Source organism: Crinia signifera, chromosome 19 (genome assembly GCF_055691185.1).
Source record: "Crinia signifera chromosome 19, ASM5569118v1, whole genome shotgun sequence".
Classification (NCBI taxonomy): domain Eukaryota; kingdom Metazoa; phylum Chordata; class Amphibia; order Anura; family Myobatrachidae; genus Crinia; species Crinia signifera.
This window is the reverse complement of record NC_139226.1, coordinates 31,023,888-31,047,485: the sequence shown is the minus strand read 5'-3', so window position 1 is coordinate 31,047,485 and position 23,598 is coordinate 31,023,888. Positions and strand designations below refer to the sequence as shown.

At 47.5% G+C, this 23,598-nt stretch overlaps 1 protein-coding gene across 1 annotated transcript; it reads left to right on the top strand.

Moving 5' to 3' along the window:
- Positions 1 to 10,471: 10,471 nt before the first annotated feature.
- On the top strand, positions 10,472 to 14,640 carry LOC146042329 (ferritin, higher subunit). The gene is made up of 4 exons (XM_083162302.1): positions 10,472 to 10,740; positions 13,016 to 13,162; positions 13,873 to 13,998; positions 14,308 to 14,640. Exons 1-4 carry the CDS (start codon positions 10,639 to 10,641, stop codon positions 14,461 to 14,463), a joined length of 531 nt encoding a protein of 176 aa, XP_083018428.1. The 5' UTR covers positions 10,472 to 10,638; the 3' UTR covers positions 14,464 to 14,640.
- Positions 14,641 to 23,598: the final 8,958 nt, after the last annotated feature.

Below are 23,598 nucleotides of genomic sequence, written 5' to 3'. Positions count from 1 at the left end.
GCAAGTAGAAGTGTTTTATATTGAATACGGTAATATACAGGCAACCAATGGAGGGACTGCAGAGCGGATCAGCAGACGATAAGCGTCTTGCAAGGAAGATCAGCCTAGCAGCAGCATTTAAAAATGATAGCAGTGGTGAGAGTCTGTTCTTGGGAAGACCAGTTAGGAGACTATTGCAATAATCAATGCGAGATATAATGAGTGCATGGATAAGAGATTTAGTAGTGTCTTGTGTGAGATATGGTCGTATTTTGGACATGTTTTTTTAGATGCATGTAACATGATTTGGAGACAGATTGAATGTGGAGAAAAGAGGACAGTTCAGAGTCGAGGGTGACCCCTAGGCAACGAGCTTGTTTGGTAGGGTAGATTGTCGAGTTGTCAACAGTTATGGAGATATCAGGATGGTAACTGTTCTTGGCTGGCGGGAATAAAAGTAATTCTGTTTTGGAAATATTGAGTTTGAGTTGGCGAGAAGACATCCAAGATGAGATGGCAGAGGGACATTCAGAGACACGGCCCAAAACCACTGGTGACCACTCTGGGGTTGATAGATAGATTTGAGTATCATCCGCATATAAGTGATACTGAAATCCGAAAGAGCTGATTAGTTTGCCAAAAGAGGAAATATAGATTGAGAAAAGCAGAGGACCTAAGACTGAGCCTTGCGGAACTCCGACTGTCAGAGGTAGTGGAGAGGAGGTAGAGTCAGAGAAGCGAACACTGAAAGAGCGATCAGATAGGTAAGATGAGAACTAGGAAATGGGTATATCATTAAGACATAGGGAGTGTAGTGTTTGTAAGAGAAGAGTGTGATCCACAGTGTCAAACACAGCAGAAAGATCTAGAAGAATAAGTAGTGAGGAATGGCCTTTAGACTTAGCAGTTACCAGATCATTCACCACTTTAGTCAGTGCTGTCTCAGTGGAGTGTTGGGAGCAAAAGCCTCACTGAAGCGGGTCTAAAAGGGTGTGAGAGTTAAGAAAGTTTGTGAGGCGAGAGTAGACAAGTCTCTCCAGTAGCTTGGAGAGGCATGGGAGCTGAGAGATAGGACGATAGTTAGAGAGAGAGTTAGGGTCAGAATTGTGTTTTTTTTTTTTCAGAATGGGAGTAATCACTGCATGTTTGAGCAGAGAAGGAAAAGTACCAGTAGCAAGAGAGAGATTGCAGATTTTAGTTAAGGTTGGAATAAGCACAGGAGATAGAGTTTTAATGACTTGTGCAGGTACAGGATCAAGAGGTAGTAGAGTAGGACGATAAGAAGAGTGTGGAAACTTCCTTTTCATTTGTGGGCTCAAATGAAGAGACCGTGCCAGAGGGTTCAGCAGGGGAAAAAAGTAGATTAGAGGTTGTGGAAGAACATACCATTTCATCTCGGATGTTATCAATCTTGTCCTTTAAAGTAGAAGGCAAGTTCTTGTGCACTGATGGTAGCCGGTGGGGGAGGAGGGGAGGCTACAGAAGAGACTTAAATGTGTTAAAAAGTCGCTTAGGGTTGGTGGCATGAGAAGAGATGAGAGATTGGTAGTATGTTTGTTTGCCAGTGTCCAAAGCATTGCAGTAGGAGTGGTAGCTAGTCTTATATGTGAGGAAATCAGTGATATTACGAGATTACACCATTGACGTTCTACTTTACGTGACTGATTTCATAGATGACTTGTTGTATTGAAGTGCCACGGTTGGCATCTGAACAACAGGTGGCGATGTGACAAGGGGCCTAATTCAGACCTGACCGCTGACCAGTGTGCGCAGTCTGTGCGTAACCCAGAACCTACTCTTCCCGTGCGATAGAAACAAGCTGATAGGAGCCGGAGCTCACGTCATACTCCCTTCCTTGAAAACACCTGGGCACGCCTGCGTTTTCCATGACACTCCCAGAAAGTGGACAGGTGACACACAGAAATGGCAACTTCCTGCCAATCAACTTGCGTATGGCTAGTGATCAAAACAGACAGGTTTTTTTTCCACTGTTTGGCCTAAATGCGTGCCACAATTTGCATGCATGCACATTCGATTGATAGTCAACCAATTCATTCATAGGCGATCAAGTCTCAATAACCCCCAAGGTCTGAGCTGAGGGCACGTATAGAAGCAGGAGCAGAAGACCGGATCGGGTAGGACATTAATATCAAAAAAGGTTCATTGGAAAATGTTGCAGCATGGTTGTTGTAGTGGTTAGTATTATTGTTATACCACACTGAGGTCTTGGCTTCGAGTCCTCCCAAGGCTATATATGTGTGGAGTTTATATGTTCTCCTGTGTTTGCGTATGTTTTTTTTTTTTAGGTGCTCTGGTTTCCTACCGCCACCAAAAGCCATTGTGGTAGGTTAATTGTATTGCGAACAAAACATAGCCCTAGGTTGAGTGTGTGTGTGTGTGTGTGTGTGTGGGTGCGTCTACATGTGATAGGTAATATAGATTGTAAGCTCCACTGGTGACTGTGTAAAGCGCTGCGGAATACATCTGTGCTATATAAATAATAAACTGAGGAAGGAAAATGGCTTGGAGCTAATATGTGAATATTCCATGGTTACCTCTGTCCGGGATGCAGTTAATATCCGGGCGGTCGGGATCCCGGCGTTCGGAATCCCGACCGCCGAAATGCCGACACATTCTCCCTCCTGGGGTGTCCACGACACCCCTGGAGGGAGAATAAATTAGTGCGTGGTGAGCGCAGCGAGCCCGCAAGGGGGGGCGATCCACGTCCCCCACTTGACGGCATTTCGGCTGTCGGGATTCCGGCGTCGGGATTCTGTACGCCGGGATCCCGACCGCCGGGATTCAATACTAAAGCCCTCTGTCCTAATGAGAGGCACTCAAAAGGGGGACATGGCTGACACTGGGGGGGCACTATTCTTGTGGGCATTATGTGCATAAGAGGTGCTTCTCCTTTGATCATGTGCCCACAGATTGTACCTGGTGCCAGTGGCATTGAGAGGGGGGAGCGGGTATTTTTTACCTGGGCCCGGGTCTGCTAGATGGGCCTGGGTCCCACTCCCCCCTTCCCCTGTTGCAGGGAGCCAGGCAGTGGGAGGAGAGATGACAGGCTGCCACCGCAGCACAGCCTCTCTCCCCAGCTCAGCACACGTTGCTCAGTGACGCAGCATCCTGTCCTCTCTCTCCCTCTCGTTTATTTTTCCAGGAGGGTGCGGCCATGTCCCCTACAGAGGCTTTGCCCTCACACGGTGGCCATGCTCCCACCACTTTACCATTTTTCCTTTTACCATTTTATGAGAAGGAAGTTTGCGCCATATTGGATTAGAAAATAGCGCTTTAAGGTATTCTTATTGACTTCAAATCATGCTTAAAGGCTTAACCAAATACAAGTAATAAAGGAATTCTACCAGGCAGTGAGATTTGCAGGTGAGATTTGAAAGATTTATAGTCCTTATAATAAAATACTTACTGCATTATCTGGTGCTGGAGCTTAAATCACCATAGCAACCAAGATCTTATCTGTTTTACCAACACCATCAATAACAATTACATGAACCTTTACTGACTTCCACAGGTTTCTCCTACAGTCCCGGGCTATGGAAAACCAATTTAACAAGTAATTGATTAACTTGAACCTTTAGGTACCTAGGATGTGAGAGTAACACCCTACAGTGCTGCCTCAATGTAGCCAAGTCACGTCTATATTTTCCATGTGTCAATATGCTGCCTGTCGACCAGGAGTGGTTGACCTATTGATTTTATACCTAGACACTGCTGACCTAATGATCCAAACCCATCTCCAACAACTTGCCCATGCAGTCTGGATGAATTCCCATAATGAGGACAGGTGGCAGTCCGAGCTGCTCTCACTGACCTGTTCTTGCTGCTTCCACTGCCTGCCACTGTTACTGATTGCTTGGCTTCTAGAATGTTGGATTCAGGGCCGGCGCTACCCACTCAGCAGCTCCTGCAAAGCAGGGGGGCGCCATGCTGAAAAGGCGCCATGCTGCTCTGCTAAAGCTGCCTCAGCCCTCACTGCATGCATGCCACCCGCAGCGCCTGTCTAATAGCGGGCGGCAGTATGAAAAGCTGCTCCCTCACCCCGAGTGTACATACACACACACATACACACTCTCTCTCTCACACTCTGTCTGTCCTCCAAAGTCCTCCTCTTTCCCCCTCTTCCTCAACGGAGGTCGTCGGACTCTTGTGCTGTGGCAGGAAGAGCTGTAATAACAAAGAGCTGCGGTGACCGTGCAGTGTGGCAGTGCTTTATCATCCCCCCCCCCGCCCAGTCTCTGTACAGCCTGCGCAGCCAGTGCTGTGCCTTGCACTCATCTAAACTTCTCTATCTATCCTCCCCTCTTCTTCCATCTGGTCCTTCTGCCATAGGCAGCGGGGACGGTGGACAGTGCATACGCTCCCACAAACCAGCTGCAGCTTGCTGCAATGGCACTGTGAAAGGGCGCAAAATTTAAGGTTTGCAGGAGGGCGCCGGACACCCTAGCACCGGCCCTGGTTGGATTTTTACTTGATTAAGGAACAGTATACCTCCCAACTTCTGATTCAATGAAATAGGGACACTCGCGCGAGCGTCCGAAAAGGGGGCAGGGCGGGGCGTATGCAAATGAGGGCGCATGCGCACAGCGTCTATTATATTAGATTGGGGGGTCTCCCAACTGCCACCCCCGCAGCTGGACAATGCCTGCCGCGGGTGGGACAGCGGGACAGGACCCGAAATCGGGACTGTCCCGCTGTAATCGTAACTCATTTTCCAGGGAAGTCCCCAGTACCCCCGGAGGATTATGCAGTGCACTCACTTCCTGTCTGATTTATAATAATATTTATCTCTTGGAGGATAAAACAAAGCAGCCTGATATACTGTAGTTATGGTGGCATACTACACATACTGCCTACTTTCAATTTCACCTCAGGGGGGGCGGGAGCAAGGCTGAAATCACTTAAATGACGCAAATTGCTGCGATCGCCTCATTTTAGCCCCGTCCCCTCTCCGCGGACCCACGATTTCAGGTAACTAAACCAGCGGGCAAGGGGGGAGCTGGGGGCTATCTCTAGAAAGCAGGAGACTTGCCCACCTTCCCGGGGGCCGGGAGAAGGACCACCGATTTCCGGGAGGCTCCCGGCCATTCCGAGAGGGAAGGCAAGCCTGATACTACATTGCTGGTTTAGTGGACCTTGTGATCGCAGTCTTACAGCAATCGTTAGGGTGGATGATTACTGATCATTACCCATGTATGTCCCCAGGGTCACCCAGCAACCAGCGTATCCTTGCCACTGTCACACCCCTGTTGACTTGTCAGTTCTGCTGAGTCACGATGGATGATCTCTATACTGTTTTCATTCTACACAGTCATGTGTACTGACTCCTGTCCCGGGTGGGGGGGTGAGAAGGATGAGAAGTGTCTGCGAGTAGTGAGATTCGGTATCCGGCCAATAGGTTGACATACTGTATGGCAAAGGTCGAAATTTTTTCTCTAATGTACAAAAACTATGGGGCAGATGTAAAATGTGCAGAGAGTTCGATTTGGGTGAGGGTGTTCTGAAAACTAAACAAATCCTAGCTAATGATCACTTCACTACAGGTTATAGAACAAAGGAAAATCCAAATGTACTTTATTGTTTTCATTTACATTGCAGGCAGCCATTGTGATCACCCAGGTCCCAGGGCCTGACCAATCAGTTGCAGCAATGGAAGAGTGACAGAGGCCAGTAACCGTGGCAACACCCTTATTATGAAGAAAGACGTGTGCAAAACTTTATTAAATCACCTTGCACTGAATTTACATAGACGTATCATTAAGGAAACCTGTGATACAGAGAACATGAGACCTGTGTATTATCTGCTTCTCACATACTACGGACACCTGACCAAACATTCCCTATAGATAATACATCATCAAACAACTGTATACCTCCATACCTCCCAACTTCCGTCCGGAGGAAATAGGGACACTCGCCGGAGGAAATAGGGACACTCGCGCGGCGAAGCATACGCCCGAAAAGGGGGCGGGGCGTATGCAAATGAGGGTGCGGCTTATGCTAATTAGCCGCAACCTCATTTTCATACGAGAATAGACGCTGTGCGCATGCGCACAGCGTCTATTCTACTAGATTGGGGGGTCTCCCAACTGTCACCCCCCCGCAGCGGGACAATGCCTGCCGCGGGTGGGACAGCGGGACAGGACCCGAAAATCGGGACTGTCCCGACGGAATCGTGACAGTTGGGAGGTATGTACCTCTGTCTTAAGAGGCATACACATGGGGCAATTTCAGCCTTATTTCTAAGGGATCTGTCTAGATTATTTATTTATTAACAGTTTCTTATATAGCGCAGCATATTCCGTTGCGCTTTACAATAGCAGACAGTGATACAACAAACGGGGTATTTACAGACAGTCAAAGGTATGAGGGCCCTGCTCGCAAGCTTACAATCTCTAGGGAAATAGGCATTGATACACAAGGATAGCTATTCTTTATTGCATTAGTTCCACCAGAATTCAATGGTTCCTGGGCCCTTATTCAGATCTGATCGCAGTACAAATTTGTTCTCAAAATGGGCAAAACCCTGTGCACTGCAGGTGGGGCAGATGTAACCTGTGCAGAGAGAGTCAGATTTGTGTGAGTTATTTTGTTTCTGTGCAGGGTAAATACTGGCTGCTTATTTTTACACTGCAATTTAGCTTTCAGTTTCATCACACCCCACCCAAATTTAACTCTCTCTACACATCTGCCCCACCTGCAGTGCACATGGTTTTACCCATTTTAAGAACTGTACTGTGATCAGATCTGAATAAGGGCCCTGGTGTGCTGTATGATGCGGTAACCCAGTTGTGTGGCCATGGGTCAGGAGGAGGATGGAAAATGTGAAAAAGAAGAGAATGGATATGTGTGGACGGAATCGGTACATCTGTCAGAATGAACTTAGGTCTACAGTCATAAGGTCGACCCTTCTAGGTCGACTGGCAGGAAGGTCGACCTGACTTAAGGTCGACATGGGCCAAGGTCGACATGACTTAAGGTCGAATTTGCATAAAGGTCGACATGAGGAAGGTCGACTGGTCATAAGGTCGACATGGGTTTTTCACTGTTTTTTTATCCGAATGTGGACACAGTTGGCAATGAGAATCGGACGCTCGCTGCGCTCGCGATGCTTCGGGGACGGTGCCTCGCTGCGCTCGGCACACTATTTTATTCTCCCACCACGCCCTAGTGGATGGTAGGGCATGAAATACCGCCTGTCGGCACATGTCGGCTCAAAAAACAGTGAAAAACCCATGTCGACCGTATGACCAGTCGACCTTCCTCATGTCGACCTTTATGCAAATTCGACCTTAAGTCATGTCGACATTGACCCATGTCGACCTTAAGTCAGGTCGACCTTCCTGCCAGTCGACCTAGTGGGGTCGACCTAATGACTGTAGACCTAAGTTCATTCTAATAGATGACCGCTTCCCGTGTGGACTGTACAGTGGGGATGTGATTAGATAGGAACTGTATATGAAGGTTAAGTGGCTGGTTCTGGAATTTGATAAGGTGAGTTTTCAGGGAACGCTTGTAGGTTTGGAGACTGGAGGAGAGTCTTATTGTACATGGGAGAGAATTCCACAGGAACGAGTAATGAGTGTGGGAGCGTGAACGAGTAATGAGTGTGGGAGCGTGAACGAGTAATGAGTGTGGATGAGAGACGGAGATCTTTTGAGGAGTGTAGAGGTCAGGATGGAAGATAGTCAAGAGATGTATGTTGGTGTAGTTTGTAGTAGATCGCTTAGAAATTCTGCACAAATCGCGTAGGCCCCCGAGTGACGGCAATGCGCGGTCCTGCGCGTCACCATCGCCTTGTCTAGATCTTCACTCCATGTAGTCAAGATCTAGTCAAATGGCCCGCCAGTGCTAACCAGATAGCACTGGTTAGCAAAGATCGCCCATACACACATCGCTAAGTGTGTATGGGGTGATCTAGCCTCCAGGAAGCACACTGGGTATTTCCCTAGCCTGCATCGCTCAGCAACAAATGTTGTCCATAAAATGTATCATCAAGCAGAGACCTCTGACCTCTATGGGGGGTACTCATTCCTGGACGGTATTTCCAACAGGCGGAAATATTGTCCATCAGTATTCAGTCAGCCAGGTCTCCTCTATGCAGATTCAACTTTTTAAAAGTGGAATCTGCATTGTTGAAGACAGCCGCTCTATTGTCGATTTTGTCGCCGGTTTCAACAATCGTCATCCAATTACGCATATCCACGGGCTTTCTCACTGTCATAATCTTTCCCAACAGTCAGAAAAACGGTCCTGACATTGAATAGGTAGAATTCCACCTATTCTTGAAAACGGACGATATTTCCGACTGTCGAATATATCGTCCAGTATTGAAAACCCCCAGGGCCGGTGCAAGGCACCGGAGTGCCCCAGGCGAGTCGGGGTGGGGGCGCCCCAGTGCCGGGGGGGAGGGGTGTACCTGTCCTGCGGCTGTGTATATAAAGCTTGCGGCGGCAGCGGAGGGTCCCTGCAGTCAAGAAATAACGAGCGCTATCCGCCTGGCTACGCGGAAGCGCTTCTGTTGTGAAAACACTGGCCGCACGGCGCACGCTGATTGGCTGAATCTCAGCCAATCAGCGTGCGGCCAGTGTTTCCACAACAGAAGAGCTTCCGTGTAGCCAGGCGGATAGCGCTCGTTATTTCTTGACTGCAGGGACCCCCCGCTGCTGCCGCCGCAAGCTTTATATACACAGCCGCGGGACAGGTACCCCGCGGCACGGGGGGGGGGGGCGAAATGCCGCCCTCTAGTGGCCGGCGCCCTAGGCAAATGCCTAGATTTGCCTAGTGGTGGCGCCGGCCCTGAAAACCCCCAAAATCTGTGTTAGTTCTCAGTCTTGTTTCATTATTGGTTGTTTCCACTTGAACAATGGAATATGCCGGCGCAATACAAGTAGCTGTTAATAAAAAAAATTTGACCCACGTGTCTCAAGGTCATTTTGTAAATTGTGCTAGAGTAATGCAAGCTAGAATTTCATTGGTTGCTGTGATCAACAATTTCTTTTCTACACTGTTGTCTGTGGAACAATTCTCAGATTTGCAAGCTTTATATACACAGCCGCGGGACAGGTACCCCGCGGCACGGGGGGGGGGGGCGAAATGCCGCCCTCCAGTGGCCGGCGCCCTAGGCAAATGCCTAGATTTGCCTAGTGGTGGCGCCGGCCCTGAAAACCCCCAAAATCTGTGTTAGTTCTCAGTCTTGTTTCATTATTGGTTGTTTCCACTTGAACAATGGAATATGCCGGCGCAATACAAGTAGCTGTTAATAAAAAACAATTTGACCCACGTGTCTCAAGGTCATTTTGTAAATTGTGCTAGAGTAATGCAAGCTAGAATTTCATTGGTTGCTGTGATCAACAATTTCTTTTCTACACTGTTGTTTGTAGAACAATTCTCAGAAAAAGATCTCTGCAGTAGACAACATATATTTCCCAGTTTGTACAGTATATTATAAACTCACGAGATCTACAGGATATTGCAACATCGTGGAGTAGGCATATTTCTTATCTCACTGAGGTGACAGCAGAGGCTGGTGTACACTATTCCAATGTTTAAAGTACTTATTATCCATGGAGGTATTTCCACATTATATTCCAATTAATATTCTGGGACTGTGTGTCTCATTCTAGTTCACTCTTTCTGACAAAATGCTTCTTAGATGGACAAAACCATGTGCACTGCAGGGGGGCAGATGTAAAATGTGCAGAGAGAATTAGATTTGGTGAGTTATTTAAGTTTCTGTGCAGGGTAAATACTGACTGCTTTATTTTTACACTGCAATATAGATCTCACTTTGAAGTAAAACCCTACCCAAATGTAATTCTCTCTGCACAAGTTACATCTGCCCCACCTGCAGTGCACATGGTTTTGTCCATCTAAGAAGGATTTTGTCAGAAAGAGTGAACTAGAATAGGGCCCATAGTAACAGCACTGCATCAAAGGTTTATAAAATCCACATAAATACAAAGTGCAGCTGGGATTATAGTCGTATGGATTACCTCCCAGGGCTGTTCTTGTCCCTTCTACCCCTTCCATGGGAATACAGAAGTGTGAGATGGTATACACTAAAGCTCCGTACACAAGGAGCAATATATTGCTCTGTGTACTGTTTTCATCAGCAACCAGAGATAGTCGCTGATAAAAGGAGACTCTCTACCGGGGTACACACTGAGCGATTTGCACTATATACCATTAATGATATCAATATTGTCTATATCGTTAGCAATATATCGCCCAGTGTGTACCAGCATAAAAGTCACATACAGAACAGAATGTATGTGTGATTCAGCAGATGCCCCCATAGGAGAACACTAAGCAGTCACATACAGAACAGAATGTATGTATGACTCAGCAGATGCCCCCATAGGAGAACAGTAAGAGCTCCCCTCCCCCATAGCTGGCTATGGGAGGGGGTGTGTCGGTTACTGGTGGATGATGTCAGTGCAGGAGGAGACTCCTGGGCAGGGTATAAATACTGGGCTCCTTGTTATTGCTGGGATCAGACATCTCTAGCTCTGAGCTGAGTTCTTGCTTCAACAGTGATTGAACGGAACCCTCTCGGAGTCTCCTCTCTGTGCTAAGGAAATCTCTCCTGTCCACTTTACTTTGTAACTTTTCCGCCAACGAAAACCACCAAACACCGCAATGGAGTCCCAGGTGCGCCAGAACTTCCACCGCGACTGCGAAGCTGCCATCAACCGTATGGTGAACCTGGAGCTGTATGCGTCCTACACCTACCTCTCCATGGTGAGTAGCCCATATACATACACCTCCCTCTCCCTGGGGAGTGCCCCATATACATGCACCTACCTCTCCCTCTCAGTGGCGAGCGCCCCATACACTTACCAGGTGACATAATTGGGACATGAAATATTGGTAGAGCATAGATGATAATGTACCAGAGTAATAACAGGAATGCACTGTAGAATACATAGTCCTGTGCTGTATAAGTTAACATATGTATCATGTATAATAGAAGTGCACAGTCTAGAACCTGATCATTAGAGAAGGAAGTGGAGTCCTTATGCAGTGGGGCCTACTAGGGGTTCCCCCTGTACCGCAATGGGCCGGTCCAACACTGCACCTACCTCTTTGATGAGTTCCCTCTAGACACAGATCACACAAGTATTGCCTCCTCTCCAGTTATAACCAGTTTCTTATATAGCGCACACATGTTCCGCAGCGCTGTACAGAGAATATTTGAACATTCACATCAGTCCCTGCCCTGTGGAGCTTACAATCTATATTCCCTACCACATGGCCTTTTGTTGGGAGCCAATTAACCTGACACTATATTTTTGGATTGTGGGAGGAAACCGGAGTCCCTGGAGTAAACCCACGCAAGCACGGGGAGAATATACAAACTCAACAGTTAGTGTCATGGTGGAAATCAAACCCATGACCTGGGGATAGAACCCATGACCTCAGTGCTGTGAGGCAGTAATGCTAACCATTACACCGTCTGTACTGCCCTGTATATATAACACATGGTGGGGATAGAACCCATGACCTCAGCGCTGTGAGGCAGTAATGCTAACTATTACACCATCTGTACTGCCCTGTGTATATATAACACATGGTGGGGATAGAACCCATGACCACAGCGCTGTGAGGCAGTAATGCTAACCACTACACCGTCCGTACTGCCCCGTATATATAACACATGGTGGGGATAGAACCCATGACCACAGCGCTGTGAGGCAGTAATGCTAACCACTACACCGTCCGTACTGCCCCGTATATATAACACATGGTGGGGATAGAACCCATGACCTCAGTGCTGTGAGGCAGTAATACTAACCATTACACCGTCCGTGCTGCCCCGTATATATAACACATGGTGGGGATAGAACCCATGACCTCAGCGCTGTGAGGCAGTAATGCTAACCATTACACCGTCCGTACTGCCCCGTATATATAACACATGGTGGGGATAGAACCCATGATCTCAGTGCTGTGAGGCAGTAATGCTAACCATTACACCATCCGTACTGCCCTGTGTATATATAACACATGGTGGGGATAGAACCCATGATCTCAGTGCTGTGAGGCAGTAATGCTAACCGTTACACCGTCTGTGCTGGCCATCAGGGCTGCATTATGTTTAGACCAGAAGATGTAATCTGTAGATTTCCAGCTCTTCTAGTACTACAAGCCCCAGCATTCTTCTGTAGTTCCAGTTAGAAACCTGCAGGTTATCAGCGCTAGGCGGTATGTGTAGTGCGGTAGGTTACATACAACCTGTAATATAGATTGTAAGCTCCACTGGGGCAGGGACTGATGTGAATGCTCAAATATTCTCTGTAAAGTGCTGCGGAATATGTATGCGCTATATAAGAAACTGTTAATAAATAAAATAATATACAGTATGCAGCTGGCCCATCTATTCCTATTACGCTCTGAGCCCTCTGTATCATCCTGACATCAGCTTTCTGTGTACATGGAACACTGAGCCCCTTCTATATCCCCTGTATTCCAGGTACGTGTCTCCTGCTGCAGCGCTATCTGCATACTGCACCTTCTCCTCACGCTCTACAGTGTAATCTCCCCCTCCCCATTCATAGTGCCCTCTCCTCCCCCTCCCCGTACTAGTCAGTATCTGTACCCTACAGAGGTTCTCCATACACACCCTGTGGTATAGTACATATCTCTTATCTGTTCCCTGGGGTGTGTTTTCCCTAACTGCTCCTACTTACAGTAACCCTCGCCCCATAATCTTCTATCTTCTTCCCGCCACTTGCAAAATGTCTACACTACTATATCTTCTACATACGTGTGCATTTGTCCATAGCACAGGTCACTGAGTAATAACGCTAGGAGATTATTTATAAATGACAGCTATAATAACTGTACAATGAGATACGTAGTCTTACAAGGAGATACACAGCTTGGACATCTGTCCACACACAACACTAAACGGAAACACTGTATTATTTAAGAAATTCCGAAACCTGACCTGCAACATGAAATGTCATCCTTCTAATAAACACTGACTTACAGTACTGAAATCTTCTCTCCCCAGTCATTCTACTTTGACCGTGATGACGTGGCCCTTCATCAAGTGGCCGAGTCCTTCAAGAAGCAGAGCCACGAGGAGAGGGAGCATGCTGAGAAGTTTCTGAAGTATCAGAACAAGCGTGGGGGGCGCATCGTGCTGCAGGACATCAAGGTAAGCCCAGCCTGGTCCCTGGCCTGGAGCTCTGGGTTCTGCAATGAGAACACTGTGACGGTGGCTGTCAGGGACTAGAGTCTATTTGGTGTCTACCTGACTGTAACCCACTAGATCAGGGCTGGGCAACACCGGCCCTCCAGATGTTGATGAACTACACATCCCAGCATGCCTTGCATGAGTTTCAGCATGGCCACATAGCAAAACTAATGCAAAGCATCCTGGGATGTGTAGTTCATTAACATCTGGAGGGCCGGTGTTGCCCAGCCCTGCACTAGATGGTATCATTCTACCCAAGTTGCATTTCCTTCCCCGGGTGAACACCTGACCAGCCTGTCTGTGGTGAATGAGGATTTTGGTCCATCCCACCGCTGTTCCTTCACCTGTTTCCACTTATATTGTAGTAAATGCTCAAGATGGCCTGCTAATGTTACCTATAAAGTCCCCTTCTGTCTCTGCTCTCCATGGCTGTTACATCACACTAAAGTGCAACCTGTAGACCATATAGCTGGGACCATAGACCCCATGGAGACCTGTATCTGCTCATAGTTCAAGAAGTGTCCCCGACATAAGCTAGAGACGTACTCTCTGTATAGAAATCCTTTTGATGCTCTGCTGGTGAATGTCACTATGGGTAAAAGCATTACTCTCTGCTACACCATATAGCCATCCTGTCACCACTCAACTTCTCCTGATCCTTCTCTTTCTAGAAACCAGAACGTGACGAGTGGGGCAACACCCTGGAGGCCATGCAGGCTGCACTTCAGCTGGAGAAGACTGTGAACCAGGCCCTACTGGATCTGCACAAGGTGGCCTCTGACAAGGTGGACCCTCATGTAAGTATGGTGGCCTGTAACCGGCATGTGTGAGTGCTGGTAACTGCTCCAATCTGATAAGCCAGCCAAACACAAGGCACCACTAGCTGGTTCTTCATGATTTTAGGGTTAGAGTTTTGGGTTAGGCTGCGGATGGTTATGGTTAGGCACTTGGGGAAAGTTACTGTTTGGCACCAGGGGAAAGGTTAGGTTAGGGATAGGACTACCTTTCGACCCTATCAACCAGCTAGTGTCAACTTATTTACTGTCTATCTAGACACTGCTGACCTTTTCATCCACACCCATGTAACATATACATCTTCTTTCTAGCTCTGTGACTTCCTGGAGACCGAGTATCTGGAAGAACAGGTGAAGGATATTAAGAAGTTTGGAGACTACATCACCAACCTGAAGCGCCTTGGGGTGCCCCAGAACGGCATGGGCGAGTACCTGTTTGACAAGCACACCTTGGGAGAGAGCAGCTAAGAGGCCTCCCTCCTGAGAGGATACAACCAGTCTACTCTGCATCTGTAATTCCTGATTCCACTTCTACCCTTGGTACATTCCTCAAGCGTAAACAGTCATAAACCTTGTATGATGTAACCTGTAGTGCAGCAGTGACTGTGCTTGTCAAAAAGCTTCCAATAAAGTTTGTTTTCATCATGTGACGTCTCTTCACTAAATGTTCCGGCTCAGGGGTCTAATAACAGCTGCAAATGTGGCTGCACAGCTGGCCAGTATTATCCATCATTCAACTGCAGCGATAATTTGTATAAATAAGAAATAATTTACAATGTTGTTGGATCATGATCTATTGTTGGAGAATTACTACCTATTATGCACATAAACTGAATGAGTACTGTTAACATGTCCAGCAATCAGAAGGACTAGGAGATTACCAGGGGTGCCGGACGGATCCGACAGTCGGGATCCTCAGTCATTTACCCGACGTCAGGATCCCAACTGTTAAAACACAGACAGATGTATTCCCGACGGCTACCGGCTACTCTCCCTCGTGGGGGTCCACGACCCCTATAGGGGGCGAGCGTAGCCATGCTGTCTGACTCCAGCCAGTCAGGATCCTGACTGTCGGAACCCTATACCACACCCATTACCAGTAAGCCCGCTCAAAGCAAATTCTTCGACAGCTTGTGATTGCTTCTGTGTTTGTGCATGTGTGTGAGAGAGAAAGAGATGTAGTTTTAGATGACACTAGACATATATAGATGATATGGGTTTCAAAAACAAGAAAAATATATGAGCAAATAGACCTTAAGTGCAGGGCCCGATTAACCGGTAGGCTAATATATTGCAACAGTTGAATTGCAGATAATTGTGGGACAGTGTCTGAGACTGATAACCTGGACAAATGACTCCAGTGACAAAACCACATTGTATTCATAATGCATCTTCTTATAAATAAAAAATTAACTCCCTCAGCACGCCAGAAAGTACCATTCATCACAGACACACAAAAACATGAAAAACTCTTGTCAACCTTTTGGGCATCGACCATGTCCATGTAGACATTACCTTTGTGTCAACCTATATGTTGTCCCACTATACCGCAACCTCTAAAACAGGGATGGGTAACCTTCGGCCCTCCAGCTGTTGCTGAACTGCACATCCCAACATGCCCTGCTCTATTTTTGGGCATGCTAAAACTGTTGCAAGGCCCTATCCCTCCTCACAGCCTTAAGGCCCCCATACATTAGGCCGACTTGTCCTAGGGACAAGTCGGACCCAATTTACCTGCGAGCCGCCCGGCAGCTCCCCGGGAGGCTCACATACAATTTGGCACTTGATGTGCCATTTTTTACATGGGATAAATCGCATGCGATTTATCCCATGTTAAAAAAAAACCCGGGGAGCTGCAGGGCGGTGAGGAGTAGTGGGGGCGGGCAGCGGCAGTAGTGGGGGCGGGCAGCGGCGGCTGCGGTGGTGGGGGCGGCCGGTGGTGGTGGTGGCGGCCAGCGGTGGTGGGGGCGGCCAGCGGTGGTGGGGGCGGCCAGCGGTGGTGGGGGCGGGTGCGGTGAGCGCTGCTGACCTGGCCGGGCAGTGTACTTACTTACATAGCAGCAGCGGGGATGGGCAGCGCAGTGGCGGCTATTATATTTTGAAAATATTTGTCAAATGACCGGCCGCTCTCTGATTGGCCGGAGAGCTCTCAGCCAATCAGAGAGCGGCCGGTCATTTGACAAGTATTTTCAAAATATAATAGCCGCCACTGCGCTGCCCGTCCCCGCTGCTGCTATGTAAGTAAGTACACTGCCCGGCCAGGTCAGCAGCGCTCACCGCACCCACCACCGCCCGGCCAGGTCAGTCAGCCGGTGCTCAGGGACCCGCTGCCCGCCCAGTGTCTGCATGCATATGCCTGTCAGGTGGCAGGCATATGCATACAGGAAGGTCGGACGTGATCGTATGTACAGACCGTCCGACCTCCCTGATCCGGTCCGATGCGCACGGGACCGCGCATCGGATCGGATCAGATATCACACACATACGATTTTGGGCCGATTTCATCCGATTATCGGCACCAAGTGCCGAAATCGGATGAAATCGGACCAAAATCGCATAGTGTATGGGGGCCTTTAAGGTGGCCATACATCTACAGATCGATTGTCAGATTGGCCTGGTTGGAACAAAATCCTGGTAATGGATGAGCGCAAATGACAGTTGACCATTTGCTTTGAATTGCTGGAAAACTGCCAAAAATTGTCACTCATCCATTACCAGGTATTTGTTCCAACCAATCTGACAATCGATCTGTAGATTTAGGACCACCTTTTACTTACTGTCTTTCCTTTCTCTTTTTATTTTAACACTGCTATTTAGATTTCAGTTTGAACACACCTCACCCAAATCTAACTCTCTGCACATGTTACATCTGCCCCACCTGCAGCGCAGCATGGTTTTGCCCAGTAGAGAAAGATTTTGTCTTTTAATGCTGGTGAATGCAGATAATGTGTATTCGAATAACAATTCAACAATAAGGAGCCAATGATCAGGCAACAAGAATGTAATTTCAACCAGATGTTTTTTCCCCCCACAACTGGGAGAGCGAGGCACCGTGCCCGAAGCATGTCGACCTTTTGACTGTTGACCTTCCCCATGTGCAGCTAATCAATGTGTCGACTTTTAGGGCGGGATGTATTAAAATACATCGCCGCCCCCCCGCCGCGATGCTGCCGCATATGTACTAACATATGCGGCTGGCATCGCGGTGCGGTGACGGAGGCCCCCCACGATACCTGTACACTGGTGTGCGGGGGGTCTCCGTCACCTCCCTGCCGCCACGCTCTCCCCTCACGCCGGGGACAGCTATGCATGCTGTCCCCGGCGCTTCCTCCTCCCCCCTGCAGCCGGAAGGATGTCCGGCTGCGTCACTAGGGGGAGGAGAGGTTTACCTTCCAGGGTCCAGGAGGACCCTTCAGGAAGGTAAGCCAGAGGGGGGGTCGGCGAGGCGGCGGGTTTGTGTCGGCGGCGGGTTTGCGTCGGCGGCGGGCGGCGAAAAGAAGCCCATAGGCTTCTATAGGGTATCGCCACCCAAAGGTGGCGATACCCTTCACTGCGGTATCATTTTTGATACATAGGAAAATGCGGTAAAACCGGGGTTTTACCGCATTTTCCATTTGATACATCTCGCCCTTAGTCATGTCGACCTAGTGGTGTGAACCTAATGCTTTTTAACCTAGTTGCTGTCTATCCAATCATCCATACCCTCTTCTTGATGAAATAATACTGCTTTCACATTGCAACCCTGCTTTCAACCCATTTTTGTAAACGTTTCATAAAACGGGTCAAAAGCCAGTTAAACCCCTTCACATTGCATGTTGAAACCAGTATATTACTGTTTATATACCGTTTTTGTACCTTTCACATTCAAGCCATAAAAAAATGGCTTCTTTGCAATAAAACTCTATTGTGCAATTCCTGCTTGTGGGCGGAAGACAACTAATTACCCTTGTGTAGATTATCATGTGTAGCTCAAACCGGTTCTGGGCCATTCAGACTGCAGGAAAAAACGGCTCAGAACCGTGTAGGATCCTGCTTTTAAAACGTTTTAAAATGCCGGTATTCTGTGTAACTGGTAAATTGACAGGGGACCTTTCACATTGCAGCTGGTACCGTTTCAAAATGCTAAAAAATCGGCAATATACCGGCTTACAAGTGCAATGTGAAAGGGTAATACCCCTTTCACATTGCACTTGTAAGCCTGTGTTTACAACCAAACATCTCTTTCAATGTCCTATCAATATTTAACTTATTGCAACATAATATAGTTTAAGGATATTTATTTTACCGTCGCTAAGGGGAAAAGGACAATCTCTTCATACCTCTGTTACCCACTGGTCTCACTGCGCATTGTGGCTATCATTTCGAGTGTACAATCTACTCGTGTCACACACTGTACACCTTCTGATGTCAGTTGAAATATTTGTTTTTGATCTGCATGAATCCTCTGAAGTTATGCTACTACTATGGCTAACGGTGTATACACACAGTACTATGGGGCTGATTTATTAAGCTCCGTGAAGTGATAAAGTGTCTGTTTTTTATCACCGGCCAATCAGCTCCTACTTGTGAAGTTACAGGCTTGGTATAAAAAATTATAGGTAGGAGCTGATTGGCCGGTGATAAAAACCAGACAGTTTATCACCGAGCTTAATAAATCTGCCCCTATATAACTTATCGATATGGAAAATTAGCTTAATCAGCAAATAACTGCAAATCCATTTGCAAACCGCTAACTATCGAATGATCTCACCAGTGTGTGCAGTCTGTGCGTATCTCAGGATTTACTTGTTAGAAGCAGTCTGATTGGGGTCCGAGCTGTCACGCTACTTTCCCTAAAATGCGTGGGAACATCCCAGAAGCCACCGGTAACCACCGGAAGATTGGCTTCCTGTCAAACAACTTGGTTGGTTCCGTTAGCTGCGAATACCATGCCCCCCCCCCACCCCTGTTTCCCCTCGCATGTGCCCTCAGCAGGAGAAATCAATTCGATGTTCGCCGACCATCGAATGATTTCTCCTGCCTTGGCAAATATAATTCAGTGGAGATTGCCTTTTATTTGCGGCCACCGGGACAAAGACAGGACGGGGCGGCTGGCGTCATGTGATAACAGCCGCCCCCCTGCCAGCACACTTTGTTACCCGCATTACCATGGGTACTCTTAGTGTTTTCATGGGAATGCCCGTGAACCACTGGGCGTTCTCATGGCCCAGTTCCGCCACCACCCTCGTCCACAGCTTCCCTCCCTCCCTGCTATCAAATCGCAGAAGATGTACGCAGTCGGGGTTTGCACATGCGCAAAAACGTGCATGCCGAGTGTCACAACATCGGACCCAGAGTGTATACAGCTCGTGATGCTGATTTGTGCCCCCGCGAGGTTGCTGTCGCATAGTATGTATGCCATACCTTAAGCCTTGTATTTACAGCTCTGGGATCTGTATGTGGTCAGCGCTGTGAGAGGTGGCGACCTGCACATTTACGTTTTTACCGCTTAAGTGACATAAAGTGCTGTATGTTCTATTATATTCTCGTGCTTCACAACCATACTGATAAAACGGTTTTATTGTTTAACCTTAAATTTTATTGGTTTATTCAACTCAGTGATTTTCTTTCTGTATACATGTAAGAACAAAGCTGACCTATATTTGTGGGCTACAGACAAAAGCAGACAATTTACCCTGCATGCAAAATATATACAGTAAATGCATTTGCTCCCCTTTCATTGCAGAATGGTCTGTTTCAGGGGATTCGGTATGAAATCCCGACAGGGTCAAAATCCTGAATGGGTCAAAATCCCGACTTTTAAAATCCCGACAAGGTCAAAATACGACATATAGAATGTACAGGTGAAAAAGTCAACACTTTCGGTCGAAAGGTTTGCGAGGTCAGCATGGGTTTTTTGCACTGTTTTTTTACCTGAATGTCGACACAGTTGGAAGTGAACCGCAGCCCCTCCTGATGCTTCGGGCACGGTGCCTCGCTGCGCTCGGCGTACTATTTTATTCTCCCACCACACCCAAGTGGATGCTAGAGCATGAAATACCGCCTGTTGGCATGTCGGGTCAAAAAACTGTGAAAAAAACCCATGTCGACCGAAAGTTATGTTGACTGTTTCACATGTACATTCTATATGTCGGTATTTTGACCTTGTCGGGATTTTAAATGTCAGGATTTTAAATTATGCTAATATTGGTTGATGGTGGCGCTCGAACCTAGATTTGCCGGCTGCTGTGTCGAGTGGGTCCCAACTCAGAGAATTATAGCTAATACTTGGTGACCAGCGCTCAGGCCCTGTCGAAAATATGGTGTGATATATGGGTAATGTGAGCGTACTGTAACAGAGAAGTCTGTGAGCCAGTATAAAAATGAAATGTTATTTATTAATTATAACGGAGCACAAAATGACTGTGCTGGTGTGATCTGTGTTGCAGCAGCTGTTGATAGCCGGGGCAGGGCTAAAGGACACAGCGTGCTGGTGGCACAGTCACCTGTAGGGAAATGCACAGTCTGGGTGAGGAGGGGGGGTGGTGGTGGGTGGGTGGGGGCAAATGGGGGGTCAGGGAAGAACAGTACGGTGGTTCTGGGTTGGGCGATGCCCAGATAGTCCCGGACTGATATGCAGGAGTGAAAACACTGGATGCCTACAGCGGAGAGAGTACAGTCCTGGGTCAAGGAAGGTGACAGGGTGTCGTCGAAGGCTGGCGTCCCAAGCACCTCCGGCGGTGCACCGTGCACGTACCTGATACCCGCTTGATCTTCTCCCGTCTGGAGGGTCCTTCGGTGTTGTCCACGGCTTGGAGACTGTACCGGTGTCTGCTTCTGGGGAAGACGCCGGCTGTCGATCCACGCCGCTTCTACAGCAAACAGCCGCACTTCCGGGTTCTGCGGGGATCGCGTAGTCGGAAGTGTGGGCTGGTTGGTGGAGCAGGGTGGGCTCGACTCCCGGATAGGAGACTTGGAGGCTTGTAAGATGATGCTGTGGTGTGCGATCCAACGCGTTTCTGCCCTTGTGGGGCCTTTCTCAAGGATACATGGTGTTGCTGGTAAGCCGTGTTTATAGGGGTTGTTGGTCACTCCCCCTTAGTGGGTGGTGGCCATGGGTTCCCGGAGCTGTCAATCAGAGTGGTTGTGTGATCAGCTCATTGCAGGGAGTTCCGTGTCAGTTTTTTCTGTATAGCGAAAGTCTCAATGCAGTGTGTACATTTGTTAATCATTAACCCTTTGGGATTGATGTTATACTAAGGTGATTACTCTGTGGGTGATGCCATATATCATCTGGAAACTGTCCCCAGATTAAAGTCTATGTTAAGCCCTTTGGGTGCCAATGTCTGCAGTTGGAAAATCCAAAATAATTCTCTTCTGTCAAGTTGTTGAGCAAAGTCCCCTCCCCTCCAATTTTTCTTTGGTGCTTCTATAATGGTAAATTGTAGTCCCTTGGGATTGCAGTGATGTTTGGCTTTGAAATGAGAGGACACACTATGCTGATCGAAACCTCTTTTTATGTTCCTCACATGCTCATACAATCTGGCACTCAAAGACCTAACGGTTCTCCCCACATACTCTAGATTGCAGGGACATCTCAATAGGTATATGACACCTGTGGTATTGCATGTGAAGTGTTCCCTATGTACGAACGTCCTGTCTATTGTTGTGGAATGCCAAGTCATCTGTTTTTTGGTAGTCAAGTCTTTGCATAGCTTGCATCCTGAGCATCTCCCACAGTAAAAGAAGCCCTTACTGTCGGTCAGGGTCGTCTGTTTGATGGATGTAGGTTTTAAATGTTTTTTAGTCAATTTTTGTTTCAGGTCTGGGGCTTTTCTGAAAACTACTGTCGGTCTGTTTTGTACGTGCATGGTGAGGTCAGGGTCTTGGCACAGGATGTGCCAATGTCTGTTTAGGATTTTTTTGAGGGGGTCAGCTGCTTGGTTGTATTGGGTGATGAAGAGTATTTAATTGTTATCTGTGGTTTTGTTTTTGTCTTTTACTGTCAGTGTCTCACTACGTTCCATGTTGAGTATGTCACCGTACTGTTCTTCCCTGACCCCCCATTTGCCCCCACCCACCACCACCCCCCCTCCTCACCCAGACTGTGCATTTCCCTACAGGTGACTGTGCCACCAGCACGCTGTGTCCTTTAGCCCTGCCCCGGCTATCAACAGCTGCTGCAACACAGATCACACTAGCACAGTCATTTTGTGCTCTGTTATAATTAATAAATAACATTTCATTTTTATACTGGCTCACAGACTTCTCTGTTACAGTACGCTCACATTACCCATATATCACACCATATTTTCGACAGAGCTTAGGATTTTAAATGTCAGATTTTGACTGCATCCCGTTTCGGGTACAAATTGCTCCTTTATTTTGCTCACACCTAACTCTGAATAAGGCCCATTGTCCACAATATCTGGGGTTCCAGCTTTAAGCAAAACTTTATAAGAAGCTACGGCGGGACCAACTTGCGCGCCCAAAATTAGGAGGCGTGGTCTTCTGGCAAAGGGGCGCGGCCTACAAACTGCATCCCAACCATGAGGACCCCCCCCCCCCAGTTTTGCTACTGTGGGGTTATGGCTTTGCAGCTAATTGCAGTGCTGTGCAGGGCGGGATTTCGCTGTGACTGGGTGATGGTTACGTGTGCACAAGGCTCTGCAAATTAACAGCCCAATGATCAGGGCGGAATAACTGCTCAAGTACAAGCATTCTTCCTCATATACATTCTTAATTTATGCAACAGACTGTATGATGCCCACTCAGATCCTGGTGCCCTAGGCAGCTGGGATCTGTACTTGGACCGGTGCTTTTTAATATCTTTATTGGTAATATTGCAAATGGAATTGAGGGTAAAATGTGCCTTTTTGCAGATGACACAAAGGTATGCAACAGGGTAGACACACCAGGAGGGGTAAAACAAATGATTGAGGATCTAGGAAGATTAGAGAAATGGTCAAGAGAATGGCAACTACAGTTTAATGCCAAAAAATGCAAAATCATGCAAAATAGCCACTGCAAAATAATTTTAATATTTGGGGCAGTTCCGTAATTAAAGGCCCATACACACTAGTAGATTATCTTTCCAATCTGGCGGGTCGGAATGAAAATCTTGACATTTTTGGGAGCAAATAAACAATTTGCTCCTAAACATGGAAAACAGACACAAATTGCTCCTACTGACAAATTGGTCAATTTAAGGTCCATACACACTAGAAGATATAAAAAAACAAAAGATATTGGTGAACAATTTGCCTTGAGCTGATCATGAGATATTTTGCATCCACACTGAACACTGGGTGCAAATGGCATGAGCAATATTGGCAGATTGGCCTGCATGTCCAGAAGATGTCAATATGTTTAACAATGAGCGGGGGGGTGGCATTGTGAAAGGTATTAGGCATACACACTAGAACATGGGTCTTCAACCTGTGGCCCTCCAGATGTTGTGGAACTACATGTCCCAGCATACCCTGACAGTTTTGGCATGCTCCTATAGGAAAAAATGTGACAATGCATGTTGGAACATGTAGTTTCACAACATCTGGAGGGCCACAAGTTGAAGACCCATGCACTAGAACTGGCAGAGACAGAACTCTGGGAGGCAATGGAGTC